This window comes from Gopherus evgoodei, chromosome 2, assembly GCF_007399415.2.
Source record: "Gopherus evgoodei ecotype Sinaloan lineage chromosome 2, rGopEvg1_v1.p, whole genome shotgun sequence".
In the NCBI taxonomy this organism is placed as follows: domain Eukaryota; kingdom Metazoa; phylum Chordata; order Testudines; family Testudinidae; genus Gopherus; species Gopherus evgoodei.
The window spans coordinates 7,767,240-7,792,384 of record NC_044323.1 but is presented as its reverse complement, the minus strand read 5'-3'; the positions used below and the strand labels follow the sequence as shown (position 1 = coordinate 7,792,384).

Below are 25,145 nucleotides of genomic sequence, written 5' to 3'. Positions count from 1 at the left end.
TAACAGCCAAACCTGACATACAAAGTCAATAGTATTACAGATAGGGGAGACTGAGTGAAAGACAGGGAAGGGCCTGAAGCCAATGGGAATCTTTATGTTGACCTCAGGGAATGTTGGATTGGGTCCTAAAGTCCAGATTTTTGAAGGTATTGAGGTATTTACAGTGCCTAAGTCTCATTTTTAAAAGAGAGTTAAGCACTCAAGGGCTTAAATTAGTGGGATTTTATCTCTTAAGTGCCTAAATCCCATTTGGAACTGAGACTCAGGGTCCTAAATCAGTTGGGTGTTGCCACACTGAGGTCAGCAATGTCTAAATATCTTTCAAAATCTGGGCCTAAATGACTCGTTTAAGTTCACACAGGAACTCAGTGGCAGAGCTGGAAAAAGCACCTGATTCTCACACCTCTGCATTAGCCACTAGTCAGGCTTCCTCTGCGTAGTGTTTTGAAGATACAGCTGGCCACTCGGAAAAGGATTAAGGAAGAGAGCATGTTTTAAACCTCCCTTTTTTCATATTTACCTAATTCTGTCAATAGTCTGCTCTTCAGAACCCTACGTACATATTGACCTAATTTTTTCAAGTGGAAATGAAGTATTCATTCAAAGGGAAATATGGCACACTAGGTAAATACGCAAGCCACAGATTTAGGTATGTAGATCAGCTTTCAATAAAGGAAAAACATGACAATTAAATACTGTGATCTCTAGCTTGCAGGCAGCATAGGTTACTGTTGTTAAAAAATCATTTCTGTAGCATCGTAAATGTGCACAGTATATAAAATATCTCGCCTCAAGGGCCATTCCCTGCCCCCAAAGAAATTTTAATGAGATTATGGGTATGTCCGCACCATAACTGCTATTGTGTCATAGCTCGGGGGCTGCAGCTGTGCCACTTTAGCCCAGTAGCGCAAAGGCTTCCTATGTCAATGGAAGGGGTTTTTCCAACAATATAGTTAATCCACCTCTCCAAGAAGTTGTTGCTAGTTTAACAGAGGACTTCTTGCACTGACTTAAATGCATCTACACCAGGGGTTAGTTTGACCTAACTATGGCGCTCGGGTGGTAACATTTCTTGCATCCCCCAGTGGCACAGGCGCCAACTCCGTGGGTGCTCCGGAGCTGGCATGGGGAAGGCAGCCAAGCTCCCCGTCCCACCTCTGCCTCCTCCCCTGAGCATGCTGCGTCCCCACCCCTCCACCGACCTCTCAGTGCTTCCCGTCTGGCTACCACCAAACAGCTGCTTGGCCGCTCCAGGAAGGGGGGAAGAGGAGTGGGAATGTGGCACACTCAGGGGAGGAGGCAGGGAAGAGGCAAGGCGGGAATTTGGGGAAGGAGTTGGGATAGGGGCAGGGAGGGGGCAGAGTTGGGGTGGGGACTTTCGGGAAGAGGTTGGAATGGGGGTAGGGCAGGGCAGGGGCGGGGCCTCATGGAAGGGGTGGAGTCAGGGTGGGGCCCGGGGCAGAGGAGGGTTGAGCACTCACCGGTGGGAGCAGAAGTTGGCACCTATGCTCAGTGGTGCAGCTAGAGCCATCTCATTTTTAAGTGTAGACAAAGGGCAAATCTATACTACAAAATGAAGTCAAACTAAGTTTCATCGATGTACAGTCATTGTAGTAGTTGAAACAGATTTACATATCCACACTATGCTCCTAGTGTCAACCATGTGTATCCTCATCAGCAGTGCTTGCACCGATTTAACTAATGGCTCATCAGCCTTGTTGACACCCGACTGAGGCATAAGAACATAAGAACGGCCAGACTGGGTCAGACCAAAGGTCCATCCATCCCAATATCCTGTCTACCAATGCCAGGTGCTCCAGAGGAGTGAACCTAACAAGTAATGATCAAGTGATCTCTCTCCTGCCATCCATCTCCACCCTCTGACAAACAGAGGCTCGGGACACCATTCCTTACCCATCCCGGCTAATAGCCATTAATGGACTTAACCTCCATGAATTTATTGAGTTCTCCTAAACCCTGTTATAGTCCTAACCTTCACAACCTCCTCAGGCAAGGAGTTCCACAAGTTGACTGTGCGCTGTGTGAAGAAGAACTTCCTTTTATTTGTTTTAAACCTGCTGCCCATTAATTTCATTTGGTGGCCCCTACTTCTTATATTATGGGAACAAGTAAATAACTTTTCCTTATTCACTTTCTCCACACCACTCATGATTTTATATACCTCTATCATATCGCCCCTTAGTCTCCTCTTTTCCAAGCTGAAAAGTCCTAGCCTCTTTAATCTCTCCCCATATGGAACCCGTTCCAAACCCCTAATCATTTTAGTTGCCCTTCTCTGAACCTTTTCTAGTGCCAGTATATCTTTTTGGAGATGAGAAGACCACATCTGTACACAGTATTCAAGATATGCGTGTACCATGGATTTATAATAAGGGCAATAAGATATTCTCTATCTTTTTTTTTAATGATTCCCAACAACCTGTTTGCTTTTTTTGACTGCCAGTATGGGGCATTGTGGGACAGTTTCTGAAAGGCAGCAACCGTTGATGTAAGCAATGCAATGTCTACACTGACACTGCGTCAACATAGCTACATCAACATAAGCGCAACACCTCTCACAGAGGTGGAGTTATTAAGCCAGTGTAGCGGGTGAGTTATATAGATGGGAGCTACTTTTTAGTGTAGACACTTACAGAGATAGGTTGCTATAAGCTGTGGGCAGGGATAGCTCAGTGGTTTGAGCATTGGCCTGCTAAACCCAGGGTTGTGAGTTCAGTCCTTGAGGGGGTCACTTAGGGATCTAGGGCAAAAATCAGTAGTTGGTCCTGCTAGGGAAGGCAGGGGGCTGGACTCCATGACTTTTCAAGGTCCCTTCCAGTTCTAGGAGATAGGCTGACATAATAATAATTATTATTGGAGATATACCAAACTCTATAGTGTAGACCAGGCCCAAGCCCTACACAAGAGAGGACATTAGAGAAGAGTTTAGGTGAGAGAGGATGAGAGGATTAATGATGATGAGAAAAAGGGAATTAACCTGAGAAGTGACGTGATAATTTACCCCAAAGAACAGCACTTACAATACCATACACAGAAAGCAATTTTTAGCTTAAAGAATTCACTAGCTCTGCCAGTTTATAAACTGTGCTGGAAAACAGTGATGTGGGAAACTAATTGGCAAACTTTGCCAGTGGAGCCAGTAAACAGCATAAGATGACAGAAAAAATCTGCAGGTCAAATTTTTCTGCAAATAAAAATATTTACTTTCTAAAAATACTTTGTTTCGTTAAGATTGTGAGATCAGCTATTAAATGACTCTTCCCACCTTAAGGTCTCACCTTTCTCCTTTTGCCTGCAAGACACTTGGCAATAGTTAGGCAGCGGGCGGGTGATGACTGCTGCTCATCACACTGCTAGGCTTATCCTCTCCTTGTCACGTTGGCTGTTACCAGCTTGTGAGTTGTATTCAGTTGTTTTCTCTTGATATTTCTCTGTCTGTGGTTATGTGTTTGTACAGCATCTTGCATAATAAGATCCTGATCCCCCAGTGAGACTTGGAGGTGCTACAGCAATAGAAATAATAAACAAAGTTAGGAATTTCACCTGAATCAATAAGGTGCTGGTAATGTTAACTCAACTGTGTGTGTGTGTGTGTGTGAGAGAGAGAGAGAGAGAGAGAATATTCGTCCAACTCCTTATTCCTTTGTTAAATGTAAACCTTCATGCAATATACTTAGCTATTACTTTATCTTATAAAATATACAGGACAAAGGGTCTCTGATTCTTTACCTGGTCCATTTTCCCTACTATAATATAAATCCTAGTACGTAGTCTGGCCAAGTAAAAACTGCTGGAACAATCTTAATATTAGGAATTTCCTCTGTGTGTGTGTGTGTGTATATACTGTATATATTTTTTTTTAGTTGCTTGAGCTCACAACTGTAATTCTGGGGAGCTGGGGCAGCGAATTGTCATTCACTAAGCATGCTATGTAAATATGGGGGAAACGTATGGGAGGGACAGGCTCAGTGTGAATTTCTAGCCTCCCATCTGAAACTCCTTGGTACCATTGTATGTGTCAAGCCAGTCTACACTGCAATAAAAGACTCACTGCTGGTAAGGGTCCACTGACTCAGCCCCATTAGCCCAAACCCCAGTAGCCTAAAAACTGCTGTGTAGACATTCAGGCTCGGGGCTCTGGGACCCTCTCCCCATTGCTGGGTCCCAGAGCTTGGGCTCCAGCCCAAGCCTGAACTTCTATACAGCAATTTTACAGCCCCACAGCCTGAGACCTGCGAGCCCTAGTCAGTTGACCCCGACCAGCAATGGATGTTTAGGTGCTGTACAGACATACCCAGAGTGAACAAGAAAACATAAATGCTGGTAGTGGAGCATAATCAGATAGCTAGGGCTGTTTAAGACAGACAGGAGCAAAGCTGCCTGAGTTAAGTCATATTTCTTTGGCTGCCATTAAGTTACTCAGCTATTTCTTCTAAACAGTCATAAAAAGACACTTGGTTCAATCTGTTTTTATCTTTTTTACTTGGCCCAGGGGTGTATCTTTAGCTATAAATGTGCCATGGAGAATGGATGGGCCGATAATTTACTGACAGTCAATCTCTCTCTCTCTCTGCCCTTTCTGTAGGTGTCAAGCACACCTCCTGAGTGCACCATCATGCTGGCGATCGAACATGCGCGTGAGAAATGCCTGGCGGACTCCAGCCTGGACAATCAGACAGCAGGTAAGGGATGGATCTTTGCAGACTCCACATGCAGAGAGCTGGGCAGTGCCCTGCTCACTGAGTCCTTCCTACTACATATCCTGCTCCTCTCTGGGAGCTGGAAAACCCAAAACTCTTCAGTTCAACTCAACTCCACAACTTCCACGTTTATGCTGGGCTGAGTCTTGGCCATTTGCTGCATCCGTTGGCTTGCTCCCCCTGCCCCACCTCAGGGGGAAGGGGAGAGGCAGGGGTATGAGTCCTCCCCTTTTTCGGTATCCTCTCTGGCGGGTGCTGGAGGGAACAGCCCCCGTGCTCCTCAGGGTGCACAGAATGCCAGAACTGCTATTCCAAGTGACCCCTGTGCAGCCATCAGAGGTGACGCATTGGGGGGCATGCAGGGTCACATGGTCCCCTAGATTTCTTGGGCTACTTCCCACTGTGACCCCCAGCAGCGAGGAAGCAGCAGCTCCCCCTGGCAGCAGCATTCATCATGTGTCTGTGAAGCACAAGGAGGGAGGAAGCGACAGGGCGGCTGGCAGAGTTCCCCCCCACATCTCACGACATAGGGCTGCTTCTCCTTCCCTGCTGCTAAAGTCCCGGTGCTTCCAATGGCCTGCTTTGCAGACTGCCCACTGACAGGAGTCGAGGGCTGGAGACAGAGGCTAAGAGTGGAGCAGTCACATGCCCACCCAGAGCCTTTCAATTGTGCCCACCCACCATCTGCAGTTACGTGTTACCTCTGGCAGCCGTGCAATTTCTTGTATGCCCTACACACATGACCTGAGCGTAGATCAGCCTGGCCCATAGGCACCAACTTTCCCTAGCGTCAGTGGATGCTTGGAGCCCCCCTGCCCCAACCCCACCCCTTCCCCGTCCCTGCCCTGCCCCCATTCCAACCCCTTCCCCGAAGTCCCCACCCCAGCTCTGCCCTCTTCCTGCCCCTATTGGACCCCTTCTCCAAATCCCTGCCTTGTCCCCGCCTCTTCCCTGAGTGCACCACGTTCCCCCTCCCTCTGCTTGCTGCGCGAATCAGCTGTTTCGTGGTGGCAGGCACTGGGAGCTATGGGGAAAAAGTGGGCATGCGGTGTGCTCAGGGAGCAGGCGGAGGTGGAGGTGAGCTGGGGTGGGCAAGGAGCTGCCGGTGGGTGCAAAGCCCTGGAGCAGCCACGGAGTCCGGCGCCTATGGCCTGGCCTCGAAATTATGCACGCAGTGAAATTCGTTGTGGTGTGGAGTTTGATTATATTGGCCTCACCCAGTACTCTAGCAGTGTCCTTAAAGCACCAGGAGTCGGTCGACTGTGTTTAACTTGCCCTCCTGGAGTGCCTCTCTCAAGTCACAGAACCTGTTCTCTTGATGAAAGGAGGCATAAGGAGCAGTGATGTACATGCCCACAATGGCAGTGAACAATCTGATCATTGTGGAGGGATAAGGAGTGGAAAGGAGTGTCCAGGGCATGGAATTTGCTTCCCACCTCCGGTTGTGTGTCTGTCAGAGCCAGTGAACTCATCAAGAGTGTCAGTAACATGCCAGGCTCACTGTACTTTGCTGCTGAGGCTGCCAACCAAAACTCCGCTGTGCCTGCTGAAAACCCCTTTCTGTCTCGCTCTCTGGGCATTGCCCTTAGTTAAGCTAAAGACAGAATGTGGCATTCTGCACATTGATTTCCTACTTATATAATCATGTACAAATGCCAAGGTCATCCCTGGCGTAGCTCCATTGAATTCGGGGAAGGATTTGGAGCCTGCTGACACCCGCTCAGGTTTTTGTAACCCACGCACCTCCTGGGTGTGGTGTTCTGTTCCCTCTAATGGCACCGAGGCCACTGAGAGATTAATGAGTCTGCTACAGCCTGAGCTTAAGGGCCATGTGGCTTTTAACTCGTGCAATAGCAGCTCATGCATTAAGCTTCAGAGGTCCCAGGTTCAATCCCAACTGGGGTCTGCAGTGTTACATTTTCATTAATATTACAATGCCACAACCTAGGTAAGGTCCATACTGAGCATGGTACATGGACCACATTGCATCCCATTAATGTCCATTGTTATTAGCAAGTGCCTAAATGACTTCTGGTGTTTCATGGTGCCACATTAAACTACTGGCTTGAAACAAATCTATATTTGTACAGGGACTTCAGCTAATTTTGCTAAGTGGGACGGCTTCTGAGGTCGCAGTGCGTGTGCAATCTGGAGTGTCTTTGGCTAGGCAGCAGGCGGGTGTTTGCACGAGTTCAGTGTGCTGCGGCTGTGTGTGTGTGAATACACGTGCAATGTTGCCAGGCCTGATCGCTAGGAAAGCTGGCCCAGGAACTGATTTTCTGGTTTGCTGGCTGGTCTGAAAAATCCAAAAACATTTTGGGTCAGGTCGAACAAAACATTCCAGGGGTTTTTAATAAAAGTAAAGGAAATGAAGGGCTAGATTCACAAAACTCTGATAGGGGGTGCCGCCTACACCTTTGGCTCCATGATTATAGCCTGGGAGTAGAGAGATGTTCGTTCAAGTCTGTACCGTAGAGCAGTGATTTAAGTTGGATCTCCTAGTGGCTCTCAACCTTTCCAGACTAGTGTACCCCTTTCAGGAGTCTGATTTGTCTTGCGTACCCCAGCTTTCACCTCACTTAAAAACTACTTGCTTGCAAAATCGGATGTAAAAATAGAAAAGTCTCACAGCCACACTGTTGCTGAAACATTGCTGACTTTCTCGTTTTTACCATATAATTATAAAGTACATCAACTGGAATATAAATATTGTACTTACATTTCAGTGTATGGTATATAGAGCCGTATAAACAAGTCATTGTCTGTATGAAATTTTAGTTTGTACTGACTTTGCCAGTGCTTTTTACATAGCCTGTTGTAAAAGTAGGCAAATCTGTAGATGAGTTGATGTACCCCCGGAAGACCTCTGAGTACCCCCACGGGTACGCGTAGCCCTGGTTGAGAACCACTGTTCTATGATGTAGGTAAGTACCCTACACACCAGGCTATAGGCTACTCTGAAGTGGGGGCAAGGAAGTGCTCTCATTTTTTCCTGTTGAAGCTGTTCCACTTGGTCTGAAATACTTGTAGTCATTGAGCAAGCAAGAGAATGCCTCTATAGCCTGTGAGCAAGGGCACCTACCCACAATCCTAATCCCTGTCCCTGTGCCACTGAATATTTAAGCATGCAGTGAGTGCCTGTGTGCTTCCATGCAGCTTATGTATCCCTGTCAAGTGTCTAGTCTTGTGTGTGTGCACGTCAGCATTTAGCGTGCAGTGTGCGAGCACAGGTGGCAAAAAAGCGACTCTCCTAGGTTGGTGCTAAGCTATTGCATCAGTTATGTAACTGAAAGCAGTACTGGAAAAATTGGCTGTGTGGGTATGAGAGCAAGCAAGCTGAGGAGAGAGATCTGAAGCAGCAACCACTAAGTATAGCAGCATTCCCATATATTAAAATGATTACTGTTTCCGCTAGACAAAGCTACCAGAAAAATCCTAGCACATAACATCTCTATTAAACCCATCACGAGATGGCTCCATAGCTAGCAGGATTCTGGCACGTGGGAAGGGGAGAACAAAAAGCGAATAAGGCCCCCTGCCACCTTTAATAGAACACATTGATTTATGAGTGGGTTTGTGTGTTATCTATCTTCCGCACACTCTGCATCCTGTTGGCAGAAAGAAAATCCGCTGTGGTTAAACAACTAATTTATTATCCTTTCTAATTAAATGAGTGGAATTAAAAATACACATGATCAGTGGGAAACTGGAAATAACAGTGGTGGATGGAGGAGCCATTATCAGCTTATTGATGAAAGGGGATTAATCTGTTTGACTTGTTAGATTAAGCCAGTGACAAATGATTAATCAAGAACACCCTGTGGTGGCACTTTTATTGATCACTACCGCTTACCTCTAGATGTCCAAGTAGTTTTCCACTAAGAAACAATCAGTGCTGCCTTAATATGCTGCTGGATGGACAGGCATTATGCTGGGGAGGGTGAGGGGGAGGTTATATTGGTAGAAGTGAAGTGTTAGCTGGGTTTCTGTTCAAATTTCCCCGCCCCTGTATTTTCAGAGTTCGTGGCAGGTGCCTAATTGTCAGTCCTGGCAGCAAAAGTCCTCTAGGTTTCCAGAGAACAGGTACAGAATGGACCAGAGCAGAGCACCAATGTCCCTCATTCCTGAGTGGAAAGACTACCCTAAAAATGGAGAGAACCAATCCGTTTCCATTAAGGGCATGTCTACACTGCAGTTGGAAGGTGTGACTGCAGCACGGGTAGACATACCTGAGAGATTTTTCCATGCACCTCTTAGGAAAACATTCCTCTCTTTATGAAGTGTCCTGTGTTACACTTGCTGGTCCTCTAGGCACTGATCCAAGCTAACTCAGGTGTGTGTCACCTCCTGACTGCAGTGCAGACACATCCCAAGTCTCACAGCCAGTAAAGGTACGCAGAGCTAATTGTGATTGTACCCTGAGGCTTATGTAAAAAGGACTTATGTAGAAGTGCCAAGTGCACCATTACAGAAGTACTTATAAGTACAAGTATGCCATGGAAATAGTACTTAAATATTTATTAGGGGTGTCGGTTAATCGCAGTTAACTCACGCGATTAACTCAAAAAAGAATTACGATTAAAAAAATGAATCACAGTTAATCAGCCTTTTAATCACACTCTTAAACAATAGAATACCGAAGTAATATGAATACCAATACATATGAATCTTTAGCGCACCTGGCACGTGAATACCTTGCAACGCCGGCTACAACAGTGCCAAGCAAACACCTGCTCTGTAGATGGTCAACTACCTAAATAATTTAAGCACACAGTGGAAGAGAAGGAAAAGAGCAACAATTATTGAAAAAAAAAATTCTTAAAAATGTAAATACACTTATAAATTTCCTTTCCATTGTGTGTGTGTGTGTGGGGGGGTGTATACAGACAGCATATCATTCCATAAAATGGGCATTTTTCTTCAATAACAGCATAATCTCGAACATATCATCCTGACGTTGGTTCCTTCTTGGCAGAAGGATTTGTCCAGTGCTATGGAATAGTCATTCCACAGGAGCAGAGCTTGGCAGTGTGGTATTAAATTAGATCAAAAGCTTAGCAGCTGTTGGGAATCTGTGCAGTGGATACAGTTCATGCAATGGATCACTGAGAAATTGTCTCCCAATAAGTCTTAAGTCTGAGTTTGATGCAAATGCCCCCTGATCCTCCAAGTCATAGAAATTAGTGGCACCTTTGGATGTTGTCGCTTGATCTATAGCCGTTGGCAGGGGGGGATTGTGTCTAAAGCCAGTAGTACCTCCTAGTGGTGATACTCAAGATTATGTGGCCCAATAGTGAGAATCAGTGGCTGCCTTGCATAGCAGCTAGAGTCTGTGGTAGTGTGGTCTAGTAGTGTAAGTCAGTGGCTGAGGGTAGGATAACCTGGGCCCGCCTTATTCCACCAGGTTCCAACTCAAGACCCACCCAGTAATGATCCAGCTGCATGGCCTAGGAATGGGTGCCGTTATGCCTGTTCCCTGGGTCACTTCCTACCTCTGCTTCTGTTCCCTTGTCTGCACCACACATCTGTCTTGGGGTCTGCCTCTCAGAGTTTCCCCAGATGCTACGAGGAAGTTGTCACTTAAAAGCCTTCCTTTCATGTATCCTCTTCAAATATATTTTCCATGCTTCTCTAAACAAACAAATAAAACCTATTTTATTCGGAGCTACTATGTATATATTAATTTTAAATTATTCTGATCCAATACAGAAGACAAATGCTAAAGTTTTATGTATAAAACACACTGTAAATACTGCTTGTATCTGTGTATTTTATGAATCGAATTAAAGTAAATATGGTATTTATGGCCTTTTCTGGCCTAGTGAACCATAATTTCAGGAAACACATCAAACCACCACTTGAAGTAATAATAGATATATGTCCAGCTGAGCTAGCAAAAAACGGAATGAACCATACTGAATGAATAATACATAATTATTCACCTGAGCATGTTTGGTGATATATTTGATGGCGCTTTATGCTGTCCATGAATTGTCTTCCTTTTTGGTTTGCACAAGCTGATGAGCTACTTTGCTGCAGCAATCTTCAACAACATCCGAGAAGCATCGTCTCGCTACCATCGGCAATGCTGGATTTGAACTTATGATGAAGTGATGGCTCTGTGTTCTGTTACTAGGGATGCTGGACCTGCATGTTCACCGAAAATGAATGGAACTGCAGAAATAGCACCTTCCCATGGATTTTACTGCATTCCAGAAACTAAGCTTTCCTTGGTTTTTGCTAGGAGATATTTCCAGCCCTTTGGGTCCAGAAGAATGTCAACAATGTAATTTATAGTTTTGCTTCATAACTCCACTGAGTACAAATGACTGTGGAAGAGAGGATATCCCACCAGTCATGCTAGGAAACCACTGACCAGGGGCGGCTCCAGACCCCAGCACTCCAAGCGCGTGCTTGGGGTGGCATGCCATGGGGGGCACTCTGCTGGTCGCCAGGAGGGTGGCAGGTGGCCACAGGAGTGCCTGCAGAGGGTCCGCTGACCCCGCATGGCTTCGGTGGAGCCGCAGGACCAGCGGACCCTCCGCAGACATGCCTGCAGGAGGTCCACCGGAGCCACGGGACCGGCGACCGGCAGAGCGCCTCCCGCAGCATGCTGCCCTGGTTGGGGCGGCGAAATGTCTAGAGCTGCCCCTGCCACTGACAGTGCTTAATTTGTGCCCGGGCTTACCAGGGCTGAGCTCTGGCACCTCTGGGCTTGCCGCATCAGTTATGAAAGTAAAAAAAATTGCTTGAGACCCAGCACCTCTTTCACTACATATTAAGCACTGACCGCTGGTATACAAAACTGGCCAGGCATCGCCCAGTGCAGATTGCAGAACACTAGCACAAGTGGCGCACGGGGGGATTTTTGAGGCAGCCCTGGGAAATGTGTAAAACCAAGTGTCACAAATAGTCCAGCTCAGTTTTCCAATCCCCAAGGAGTTTGGATAGCTCAGATAAGGAAAAGAATCCAAACTAGCCAAACCTTTATCATTGCAGGAAACCCTTTTTGGCTAAAGACCTGTAAATTTTTTAATTTTTATTTTTTATTTTTTTAAGGATTCTTTAAATTCAGCTCACTGGACATTTGTATCTCATATGGGATGCCTTTATTTTTGCAGACCCCTCTGGCCTGATTTTCAGAGGTGCTCGGTGTGCAGTGATGTTAAAACCATAAAGCTTGTTGTCCTCCAGGTCCCAGAGAGGACCAGTCAGTGTAGCATGGGAGACTTCATAAAGTGGGGAAATGCCTTGGTAGCTGGCTGCATGCATAATCTCTCCCTTGAACCTGATTCGCATTAACAGCAAGGTTACTGCACCTCATGAAAATGACTAGGGGGTGGGGCACATGATTTACGAGGAGGGGCTGAGGGAACTGGGGATATTTAGTCTGTATAACAGAAGAGTGAAGGGGGATTTGACAGCAGCCTTCAACTACCTGAAGGGGGTTCCAAAGAGGATGGATCTAGACTGTTCTCAGTGGCGGCGGATGACAGAACAAGGATCAATGGTCTCAAGTTGCAGTGGGGGAGGTCTAAGTTGGATATTAGGAAACACTGTTTCGCTAGGAGGGTGGTGAAGCACTGGAATGGGTTACCTAGGGAAGTGATGGAATCTCCATCCTTAGAGGTTTTTAAGGCCCGGCTTGACAAAGCCGTGTCGGGGATGATTTAGTTTGGGTTGGTCCTGCTTTGAGCAGGAGGTTGGACTAGATGACCTCCTGAGGTTCCTTCCAACCTTGATATTCTATGATTCTAGCAGAGTCAAGGTGGGCACACAGGTATAACCCACGCTATGCCCCCATTACACTTCCACAGCTGTATAAAGAGGCCTTAAGGCACCATAGTGTCTGTACCTTTATTATTTTCTTCTGACACAACACTGAGTACCTGCGGCTAGGTAAAAACCAATGGGTGCTCTGAACCAATTCAAGTCACTGATGTTTTCTGGCTCTTTTTTTTCCATATCATTTAAAAGGCTCTTTGTTGGATATCAGTACACTAGGAAATGGGGTTTGGCATGGCTCCTGCTGTCTCTTAGCCAAGGAGGAAATGCTGTTGGGTTCCACTGAACATGGGTTCCACCCAGCTATCTGGCGATAAAGCCTTCCTTCTTTGTAATCTCGGAGGTGGTTTTCCTCCCTTGAGCAGAATTTTGCTCCTTTTCTAAGTTACTATTACATGGGAGGCCTGATTGTGGTGCAACAGACAAGATCTATAGGCTATTGATAACCATCCAGCTGAGCTCTGGGTATTACTGCTGCACGCAGCGTGAGTCACTCCCCTGCTATTGCCTTAATGCACCATCACAGACACATTTTAATCCTGCTTATTTATTTATAGGTCAGTCTCAGGCTGCAGAAAGTGGTCCGTGTGCCACTACAGCGCACGGGTCTTAGGTTCTGATGATGCATGGGAAACCAAGAGATGCAAATGCAGCAGTGCACTCGACCCACAGGGAGTGGCCTGCCAGTGCTTTGTGTGCTACATAAGAACGTATAAGAATGGCCGTACTGGGTCAGACCAAAGGTCCATGCAGCCCAGTATCCTATCGTCTGACAGTGACCAGTGCCAGGTGCCCCAGAGGGACAGTAATCCATCACCTGTTGCCCATTCCCAGCTTCTGTGACACCTGTGGTTTCGGAGCTTCACTGCGCAAAAGCTAATCAAGGGAAAGTTATCCTACTGTCCTTTTCTCTAGGAAATGCTTCAGTTTGTTTTTTGTCAAGGCAAATAATAATACTCAATGTTGTTGCTGTTGTTTAATACAAACCAAAATGTTCATCTACTCTGGGGGATGGAAAGTAGCTCCATATGTTAATATGTCCTACATCGACTCTTGTGATGAAGAGAGCTTTCCTACTAAGTCTTCGACAGTATCCTTTTAAACTTTGCAGCTCGATTTCCTGAGGCATCACTTCAAAGTCACTTTTCATCATTTTAGAAATTCCTTTAGGAGCTTGAGAGTGAAAGCTAGCCCCATACTGATTTCACCTCACCCTCCCTCCACCCTTCAGTTGTACGTATCATAGAGTCATAGAAATGTAGGGCTGGGAGAGACCCCGAGAAGTCATCAAGTCCAGCCCCCTGAGCTGAGACAGCACCGAGTAAACCTGGACCATCCCTGACAGGTGTTTGTCCAGCCTGTTCTTAAAAACCTCCAATGACGTGGATTCCACTAGCTCCTTTGGAAGCCTGTTCCCTTATAGTGAGAGAGTTTTTCCTAATATTTAACCTAAATCTCCTTTGCTGCAGACTAAAACCATTACTTGTCCTACCATCAGTGGACATGAAAAACAATTGATCCCTGTTCTATTAACAGCCCTTAACATATTTGAAGACTGTGTCTTCAGTCTCTTTTTCTCAAGACTAAACATGACCAGTTGTTGTTTTTTTTAACTTTTCCTCATCAGTCAGGTGTTCTAAACCTTTTTTCATTGTTATAATGCTCCTCTGGACTCTTTCCAATTAGGCCCTAGCTTTTGTAAAGTGAGGCACCCAGAAATGGACACCGTTCTTCAGCTCAGGTCTCAGAAATGCTGAGTAGAGTGGAATAGTTACCTCCCGTGTCTTACACATGACACTTCTGTTGATGTGTCCCAGAATGATATTCACATTTTTAGCAGTTGCATCACACTGGTGACTTGTATTCAATTTGTGATCCACTATAACCCCCAGATCCTTTTCAGCAGTACACCACCTGGCCAGTTAGTCCCCATTTTGTGTTGTTGGTTTTTTTGCATTTGATTTTTCCTTCCTAAGTGAAGTACTTAGCACTTAGCTTTATTGAATTTCATTTTGTTGATTTCAGCCCAGTTTGTTGAGGTCATTTTGAATTCTAATCCTGTCCTCCAAAGTGCTTGCAACCCCTCCCAGCCTTGTGTCATCTGTAAAGGTTATAAGCATACTCTCCATCCACTCTGTTATTCAAGTCTTTAATGAAACTATTGAATAGTACTGGACTCAGGACTGACTCCTAAGGGACTCCACTAGCTAAGCCCTTGCAATCTGACAGCATGCTCTTTGAGTATGGTCTTTCAGTCAGTTGTGCACCTAACTTTATAGTAATTCTGTGTAGACCACTTTTCACTAGTTTGTGGTATTGTGTCAAAAGCATTACTAAAATCAAGATATATCACATCTGCTGCTTCCCCCATCCACTAGGCCAGTAACCCATCAAAGAAGGAAATTAGGTAGGTTTGGTGTGATTTGTTCTTCACAGATCAGTGCAGGCTGTTCCTTATTACTCTATTATCTACATGCTTACAAACTGATTGTTTAATCGTCAGTATCTTTCTAGGTATCTTTCTAGGCTTAAGGTAAGACCTGCAACAATCCTCTTAACAAACTGGCAGGTCTGTCATTGGGTATCCGTGCTCCAATTTTGCGGATGTCAGCTCGTGCCACCTCGTATTCGGTGGCAGAGTCCTGCACACCAGTTTGGAGTCGATTGTCACACACCAAACTGGTGGATACACAGTTACATGCCGCCATGTGTATCGTCTCTGGCACTCTGCATCCGACCCCACTCCCATGGCTGTCAGTTCTGAGTAATATTGCTCCTCCTCAGATCAGATGAGAGGTTGCCACTGGCAAGTTACTGGAGAAACTAGGCACTAACTTGAGCTTGCCGCTGAACAATGACACTTTTAAACCACCAGCTGCACGTTTGTCATCTCATTGCCCATTATGGTCTCATCCTCCATGCCGGAATGTTAGGGTGGAAACACTCTGGCGAGAGGAATATATATCTGTTGTAATCCCCAACCAGTCCCTCATCATTGACCCCACAATCTACCTGCCTGGTTTTGACCTGTCCCATCACCAGTGGTTCCTGCTGAACAGGTTCCGGACCGGGAAAGGTCTCTCTGCAGCCAACCAGTATCACTGGGGCCTTTGGGACAGACCTTTGTGAAGCTGTGGTACAACACAGAGGATGCACGTTGAATGCCTGCTGACTCGGTTCAGCGGTGGCCTGGAAGAACTGCATCACGCCACTGAAGATGCCATCGCTTGGCTAGACGACTATGCACATGCTCAATAAAATCTAAGTATTGAAGGTAGGCTGACTAGTCTATAATTCCCCAGATCCTCTTTGTACCCCTTTTAAAGACAAGGAGACAATTGATCACTGTTCTCTCTTTATAACCACCCTTAACATATGTGAAGACTGTTATTAGGTCCCCTCTCAGTCTTCTTTTCTCAAAAATATCCATTTTCCCAATAAGTCAAGTTTTCTAACCCGTTGATCATTTTTGTTGCTCTCTCTGGACTTTCTCCAGTTTGTCCGCGTCTTTCTTAAAGTGTGAGACCCAGAGCTGGAAGCAGTGCTCCAGCTGAGGCCCTCACCAGTGACGAATTGAGCAGGACAATTACCTCCCGTGTCACACATACGACCCTCCTGTTAATACGCCCCAGAATATTAGTATGTTTCACATTGTTGATGGGGGTGGGGCTCTCTTCTGGGAAGCAATGCTTCTGAAAAAGACTTGGATGGTGGTTGTGGATAATCAGCTAAACATGAGCACCTGGTGCAATACAGCAGCGGCTAAAAGAGCTCATGCAATCCTTGAATGTAGAAACAGGAGAACAGGGAGATTTTATTACCTGTGTAATTGGCACTGAGGCGACCACTGCTGAAATACTGTGACTAGTTCTGGTGTCCGCAGTTCAAGAAGGATGTTGATGATTGAGGGAGGAGCCACAATAATGACCGATAATGACTGAAAGGTTAGAAAACGCCTTCTAGTGACTCTAAGAGCTCAGCGTGTTTAGCTTAACAAAGAGAAGGTTAAGGGGCTGCTTAATCACAGTCTATGGTACCTGGATGGGGAACAGAAATTTGATAACAGAGGGCTCTCCGATCTAGCAGACCAATGTATAACAAAATCCAATGGCTGGAAGTCAAAGCTAGAACAAATCAGACTGGAAACAAGGTGCAATTTTTTAACAATGGGGGCAATTAACCACTGCAACAATTGACCAAAGGTATAGGGGATTCTCCACCACTGGCAATTTTAAAATAAAGATTGGATGTTTTCCTAGATGGTACATGCTCTGTCTCAAAGAGGAATGGATAAAGAGCAGGCCTATGGCCTGGCTTAGACAGGAGCGCAGACTAGGTAATCACAATAGTCCCTTCTGGCCTCATAAACCGTGACTCTGCAGCTTGTGTCGCTAGTAATAACATTACCCATAGCAGCAACGCACTTTCTCACAGTAGAGCAATAGGAAAGTTGTCCTCATTTTGCTTTCAGAGCCTACAGAGCTGGCAAATGTCTCTTCACGTGGAGCGCTCTGGAGCCCCCCAGGGCGTGCCGGCAGGCGCTTCGCAAAGCCTTTAGCGAATCGCTGCTCACTGACTTGTATTCGTTATGTAACAGTCCCAGAAAAGTGAGTCCTCCCTCCTCCGCTGCAGCTTACAAACAGCTTGGTTTAATTGAAATAGTAGTGCTAAAAAAATGGAGGGGATTTACCAGCGAGACAAACCAAAGCAAGCAGGACTAGGTCAGTCGACTGTGTTCTTAATCTGATTATCTCCTTACTGCTAATCAATTCACTTTCTAATCATTCATTCCTTAAGCAACATGAGAATTAGCGAAGGAGCTGTGAAATCTGTTGTAAATAATTTGTCAGGCTGCTGGGCAATGTGCATTCAGACAAGCCGTGCTCTGGTCTACGGGGCTGAGCAGCAACGCACAACATCCTAAACAGAGCTTATGAGAGAGGGATGGGAGTGTTAGAAAGCTTGCCCACAGCTTGGAGATTGTTTTAATGGCCTGGAAAAAGCACATACCTGGGTGTGAATGAAGTGAGCAAGAAGACAGAAGGGACCATTAAAGCTCAGAGATTAGCTGAAGTTCGGGACTAATAGCCAGAGCGAGGGGAATGTGATTTTCTGCGCTGACAGGATTCCGCGGCATCCCCTGCTTATAGCTTTTAGGTGTTGAGTCTGCCAGTTGCCAAATGCCTGGTTGTGAGGATACTTGGCTCCGATTCACTTCAGTGGGAGTTAAGTGAGTTCAGAATCTGACTGCCGGTGCTCAGCACCTCGCAGGACCAGACCACTGGTTTCCATTTTTCTTCATGGAGACCAATATTTTGAGATGCAGTTGTTTCATAGGAAAAGTGATTGGTGCTACTTCTGTTAAAGCCTGAGGGGAAATAGTGGCCCAGATTTCAAACTCCCATGCACTTACTCACTCAGGCAATACACTGTGATGTATGCATCCAAGTCAGGATTTGCAAGCTCATCTGGGCGGTACAGCATCACTGCATGCAAACCCATTTCACCCATTATATGTATTTTTGGTATGTGGGACGTACAAACTTTAACCTCAGTGAAGAGCAACTTTTGTTTCCAGCTCTGTGTGCGTATAACTGACGTTGACTTGCAAGGCCAGATTTGGGGCCTAAGCTGCTTTGTCAGATTTTGAAGAAATCAAGACGTGTTTTACAAGAGAAAAGGCAGCGAACATATGGAAATTAAATATCTGACTGGGAAAAAGGTTAATGCAGTTTAAATGAGGAGTCTGTTTATACATCACCCTCTGTTTATAGTGCAGCAAGATAAGAGATAATTAATAGCTCTCTTCCTGTAAAGACTGAAGTGAATTCTCACCCTCTGAACTGGCTAAGGCCTCCGACTGTACAAAGCGGTCAGATCTGAGCTTTTTTGAAAGGGGTTGGTGGTGGATTGACAGCCCTGAGGCCGATGTCCTCCATCACCAGAACAGGTCCAGTATTCTCCTCGCATAGCTGCCCTATCAATGTGCTTTACCCTTGGCCTGAAGGGACCTCCTCCAAGGGCCTCCATTAAAGACAGGTCTTCCCAAGTCAGATGCACACTGAATGCTTCAGCTTGAAAACTTCAGCAATGCTCAAACAAAATCATAAACCCTCAGCTGTTGGCCTGCCTGCTGAGACTGTCAACAAAAGCTGGCCATTAGTGAGGGTGGCTCTGTCGAATAGTCCATTGGGAATTAGACTGTGACCATCAAGCTCACTTCACATAGGCCACATTAAAATGGCAGCTGCTGTCAGTCACTACTGACCTGTGTCATATTGGAACCTGGAATCTGGACTGCTTAATAGTTCTCCAAGCAATCCAGGCCCCAAAAATATATTTCATAAGTTGGTAGACTGGAATGGATTTGGTTGTCAAGAAATTCAAAGACATTAAAGTTAGCCCCTCTTTCAGATTGGCCCACCCTAATTTTGTCATGTTGCAGGAGCAGGCATCTAAAAGCTTTTTGGGACAGGAATTAGTTTTTTGTTTTGTTTGTACAGCACCTAGCACAGTGGGGTTCTGGTCTGTGAGTAGGGCTCCTAGGTGCTACGGTGATACAGATAAACTAGTAGTTGAAAGCTCGTGCTGTCATGAAGTTGTGTGTGTAAAAAAAGCCAAAAATAGCTGAGAACTTTAAAAATTGGACTTTAGCAAACCATGAATCCCAGGGATGATTGAACCAGGTGAACTGTGGCAGCTGGGCCAGGTAATCCACCATCTGTGCAACCTCCTTCATACAGCCAATTAAATTGTTGCATGCAAATTAGTAGGAGAGTAAAGGTAGGTGATTGGTTGAGTTATCTCTGATATCACAATGATCTAAGACTCTTGGCATAGCATAAGTACATGCCTTATTATAGCTAAAAGCCTATGCTGCCACACAGATGTAATTTGTAAAGACAAAATGGCTGACAGCTCTAAAATTGGACAGCAACAGGCCTTGAATCCCAGTGATTATTGAACCTAGTGATATTCTAAAAAAAAGAGCTCTCAGCCATGCTTGTAGCTGTTTCCATTGCGTCACACTGACTCAACAGACATTCTAGGCTTCAGAGGGACAATTCTGGAATCTTTTATATACATAATAATGAATAATAATAGTAATAAATTAAAGAGGAGCACGAGTTTTCCTAGAGATGGTCCTGTCAAGGTTCCTTCCCCACTCTGAACTTTAGGGTACAGATGTGGGGACCTGCGTGGACACTTCTAAGCTTAATTACCAGCTTAGATCTGGTATCGCTGCCACCACCCCCAAGCACTACTTTTCTTCCGTAGGTAGTCTTGAGAGACTTCACCAATTTCCTGGTGAACACAGATCCAACCCCCTTGGATCTAAAAACAAGGGAAAAATCAATCAGGTATTAAGAAAAAGGCTTTTAATTAAAGAAAAGAGAGGTAAAAGAAAACCCTTTGGGAGAGATTAGCATACCAGCTACTCTCACAGACAACAGATGCAAAACACAGAGGATGTGAAAAAATCTTAATACACACAAGAATATCCAGATTTGATCATTCCCTTAATGGTACCAAGACAAGTTACAAAGAAAATAAACATAAACCTATTTATCCCTTTCTAAAACTTACTACTCTGATAAGAGGCTGGTTCCTTGATCTTTTCCACTCTGGCTGGAACTGAAACTCTAAACAAAGGAAAACTTCCCTCCTTCCTTTTGAAACATCTTGTTTCCCCATTGGTTCCTCTGGTCAGGTGTCAGCTAGGCTAGATGAACATCTTAACCCTTTATAGGTAAAAGAGGCATTAACCCTTAACTTTCTGTTTATGACACGCCCCCCAAATCTCAGACAGTATTGAACCACACTGGCGGTGATTTCTTCCTAGAACTTGAGAATAAACAGATTAATAAAACACATGCACCTTTACATATGCTACTAATTAAGTAAAACTACAAGATTTTTTCACATTTTAAGGACAATTTTAACCAGTTAACTCTGGGAAACTTTCACGGGAGAGTGCATCAGCTACTTTATTAGAAGCTCCTGGAATGTGTTGAATTTCATAATCAAAATCTTGGAGAGCTAAACTCCATCGAAGAAGTTTTTTGTTGTTTCCCTTGGCAGTAGGAAGCCACTTTAGCGCAGCGTGGTCGGTTTGTAGCTGGAAACGCCGTCCCCAAATGTATGGGCGCAGCTTTTCCAGGGCGTACACAATGGCGTAGAATTCCTTTTCACTGACTGACCAGTGGTTTTCCCTCTCAGACAGTTTCTTGCTGAGAAACACGACAGGATGGAAGTTGTGATCCGGTCCTTCCTGCATGAGAACTGCTCCTACACCATGCTCAGATGCATTTGTGGTTACTAGGAGTGGTTTGTCAAAGTCTCGGGCGCTTAGCACAGGGTCAGACATGAGCGTCGCCTTAAGCTGGTTAAAGGCTTTCTGACACTCATCAGTCCACTTAACTGCATTTGACTGTGTCTTTCTGATCAGGTCTGTCAGTGGGTCAGCGATTTGGCTGTAGTGTAGTACAAATCTCCTGTAATATCCAGCCAAGCCTAAGAAGGATTGGACCTGTTTCTTTGACTTTGGGACAGGCCACTTTTGGATAGCATCCACCTTGGCCTGTAGGGGATTTATTGTTCCTTGACCTACCTGGTGCCCCAGGTAAGTCACTCTGTTTTGGCCTGTTTGACACTTTTTAGCCTTAACAGTTAGTCCTGCCTGCCTGATGCGCTTGAATACTTTTTCCAGATGCTCCAGATGTTCTGCCCATGAATCAGAAAAAATGGCCACATCATCAAGGTAGGCAACTGCAGATTCTCCTAATCCTGCTAGGAGACTATCTACAAGTCTTTGGAAGGTGGCGGGTGCATTTTGCACCCCGAAAGGAAGCACATTCAATTCATACACCCCTGCATGGGTGATGAAGGCTGACCTTCCTTGGCGGGTTCATCTAGTAGTACTTGCCAGTACGCCTTGGTTAAGTCTAATGTAGAGATGAACTGGGCATGTCCCATCAAATAATTCATCGGTGCATGGCATTGGATAGTTTTCGGGACGAGTTACAGCATTTAGCTTACGGTAGTCCACGCAAGAGCGTATTTCCCAATCTGGTTTAGGAACTAGAACCACTGGCGATGCCCATGCACTGTTAGAAGGGCGGATTATACCCATCTGTAGCATGTTTTGGATCTCCCGTTCTATAGCAGCTTGGGCATGAGGAGACACCCGGTAGGGTGGGGTTCTAATTGGGTGAGCATTACCTGTGTCAATGGAGTGATATGTCCGTTCGGTCCGTCCTGGGATGGCTGAGAACATTGGTGAAAAGCTAGTGCACAGCTCCTTGATCTGTTGCCACTGCAGACGTCCAAGGGTCACGGAGAAGTTCACCTCTTCCACACCACCGTTCCTTTTTCCGTCATAGTACCCACCTTCAGGCCACTCCGTGTCATCTGTTCCCTGGGCTGTAAACTGGGAAACCTTTAATTCTCTGGAATAAAAGAGTTTAAGAGAATTAACATGGTATACCTTAGGCTTTATGTTGGAGGTGGGGGATGCTATGAGATAGGTAACAGCTCCTAGGCGCTCCTGGACCGTGAATGGTCCTTCCCACGTCGCTTCCATTTTATGTGCCTGGAGCTCCTTTAAGACCATGACTTGGTCTCCTACTTTGAAGGACCGTTCTCTAGAATGTTTATCATACCAGCCTTTCGCTCTTCCTGAGAGTCCTTTAGGTTTTCTTTAGCAAGAGCTAAAGAGTGTCGGAGGGTGCTTTGTAGGTTGCTTACAAAGTCTAGAATGTTAGTTCCTGGAGAAGGCGTAAACCCCTCCCATTGCTGCTTTACCAACTGCAACGGCCCTTTAACCTCGTGGCCATATACAAGATCAAACGGTGAAAACCCTAAACTGGGATGTGGTACAGCCCTGCAGGCAAAAAGCAACTGCTGCAACACTAGGTCCCAATCACTGGAGTGTTCATTTACGAATTTACTTATCATGGCCCCCAAAGTTCCATTAAACCTCTCCACCAGGCCATTGGTTTGATGGTGGTAACGGGTGGCAACCAAGTGATTCACCTCATGAGCTTCCCAGAGGTTTTTCATTGTCCCTGCCAGGAAATTAGTTCCCGAATCTGTAAGGATGTCAGAGAGCTAACCTACCCTGGCAAAAATGTCTGCTAATGCCTGGCACACACTTTTAGCCCTGGTGTTGCTTAGAGCTACTGCTTCCGGCCATCGGGTAGCAAAATCCATGAAAGTCAGTATGTACTGCTTTCCTCTGGGTGTCTTTTTTGGGAAATGACCCAGAATATCCACAGCTACTCACTGAAATGGGACCTCAATTAAGGGGAGTGGCTGGAGAGGGGCTTTGACCTGGTCTTGGGGCTTTCCCACTCATTGGCACACCTCACAAGACTGGGCATAATTAGCAACGTCCTTGCCCATCCCCTCCCAGTGGAAGGACTTCTCCAACCGGTCCTTGGTTCTGTTCACCCCGGAATGGCCACTGGGATGATCATGGGATAAGCTCAAGAGCTTTATCCGGTACTTAGTTGGAACTACCAACTGTCTTTGAGGACGCCAGTCTTCCTGGTGTCCACCAGAAAGAGTTTCCTTGTATAAAAGTCCTTGTTCTACAACAAACCGGGATCGGTTAGAAGAGTTGAGAGGTGGTAGGGTGCTCCAAGCCGCCACCCAAGCTTTCTGAAGGCTGTCATCTGCTTCCTGCTCAGTCTGGAACTGTTCCCTTGATGCTGGAGACATCAGTTCCTCCTTGGACTGTGGACTTGGGCTTAGTCCCTCTGGAAACGATGTAGGTGATGGGGTTGTTTTCGTTGATTGTGAACCTCTCTCGGCTGGTGCACTGTGTGATATTTCAGGCTCTGGCTGAGCCTCTTGGGTAGGGTTGTCTGCTGCTTCTGCCAGTTCAGGCCCGCTGGTGCCCTCTGGTGTTGGAGTTATAGATGGGTTTGCAAGTGCTGGGGTCAGTGCTGGCAACGGTTCTAGTGCTGGTTGTTTTGCCAGTTCCGGTTCTGGGACTGGACTCACTCTGACTGTAGCATTCATGGGTAGAAGATCCAGTTCTACCACCTCTGTCTGGGTCTCTGGTAACACAGACGGGGCCCTGGTGGACGGCTCAGGAACAGGGATGGGTGTGGAAGCTTGCTTGGCCTGGCTGTGTGTGACCATTCCCACCCTCTTGGCCAGCTTGACATGGATGGCCAAGTCTTCCCCCAGTAGCATGGGGATGGGATAATTGTCATAGACTGCAAAAGTCCACATTCCTGACCAGCCCTTGTACTGGACAGGCAACTCAGCTGTAGGCAAGTTTAAAGGTTTTGACGTGAATGAGTGAATTGTCACTTGGGCCTCTGGGTTGATGAATTTGGGGTTCACTAAGGATTGGTGGATAGCTGACACTTGTGCCCCAGTGTCTCTCCACGCGATAACCTTCTTTCCGCCCACTCTCAAGGTTTCCCTTCGCTCCGAGGGTATTTGAGAGGCATCTGGGCCTGGGGATCTTTGGTGTGATTGTGGTGTAATGAACTGTAATCGGTTGGGGTTCTTGGGGCAGTGGGCCTTTGTGTCCCAGTTCATTACATTTAAAACATCGCCCAGCTGACTGGTCACTGGGCCGAGGTGGGTTGCCAGAGACTGGTGAAGTGGGACAATAAGGTGTCGGGGGCTTTCCTTAGGTTGTAGCTGGGGCCTTGGGTTGCCCACAGTGATAGGGTTTGATTTCGGTTTGCCCCCTCTGGTATTCACTCCAATTGCTAGTAGTTTTTTCTTTTCTGCCACTTCCACCCATTTGGCTCGAATCTCCCCTGCCTCAGTTACAGTTTGGGGCTTCCCATCTAGGATGTACCTTTCTATTTCCTCAGCAACACCCTCGAAGAACTACTCCATTTGCATTAGAAAGGACAGAGCTTCCAGAGATTCAGCACTTCCTCCTGATATCCAGGCCTCCCAATTCTTTCCAATGTGGGTAGGCATGTCGGGTAAATGACACATCTGGTTTCCACCTTAGGGCTCTGAACCGCCGACGGGCATGCTCAGGTGTTAGCCTCATTCTGATTCTGGCCTTGGTGTGAAAAAGTTTATAATCGTTCATGTGTTCCTTAGGCATTTCAGTCGCCACCTCTGCTAAGCATCTTGTTCTCCCATTGGTTCCTCTGGTCAGGTGTCAGCTAGGTGAACTTTTTAATCCTTTACAAGTAAAAGAGGCATTAACCCTTAACTATCTGTTTATGACAGGTCCAAGCCCCAGATTTGAACGCCCCCAATCTTTGGAGCATTTGAATTCCAGATCCAAGGTTTGCATTGTTTTAAGCAACAAACCCCATTCTCAGAGCTTCTGGTGAAGATGCTGGTACACAAAGTTGTCAAATTTAAAAGAAATGACACATGGAGGCAAGAGACAACATGGGGGCAAGAGACAGGACTTAGCTGAGCAGTATCCTTGAATGTTAATGAAAAAGTGCTGACAATGAGAGCCATTCTTCCTACCTTTTAAAGGTAACTTGCAATTACTTTTGGCCCGAAGGACTTGAACAATGTTCCTTACTCTATGAAGTACAAATTCCTAGTCTAAGATCCAGATTTTCATTCCCCTCTTGCCTGTTCTAGACTAGAACTCCCATTGTTGGTGATGAGAGACTTGTATAGGAACTGACTACTGAT

At 46.0% G+C, this 25,145-nt stretch overlaps 1 protein-coding gene across 1 annotated transcript in view; it reads left to right on the top strand.

The window, feature by feature from the left end:
• Positions 1-25,145, top strand: part of VIPR1 (vasoactive intestinal peptide receptor 1) — a 173,222-nt gene that overhangs the window by 52,064 nt on the left and 96,013 nt on the right. The window contains exon 2 of the mRNA XM_030549954.1: positions 4,607-4,703. Within this exon, the coding sequence (XP_030405814.1) occupies positions 4,607-4,703 (97 nt within the window). The remainder of the gene's footprint in view (positions 1-4,606; positions 4,704-25,145) is intronic.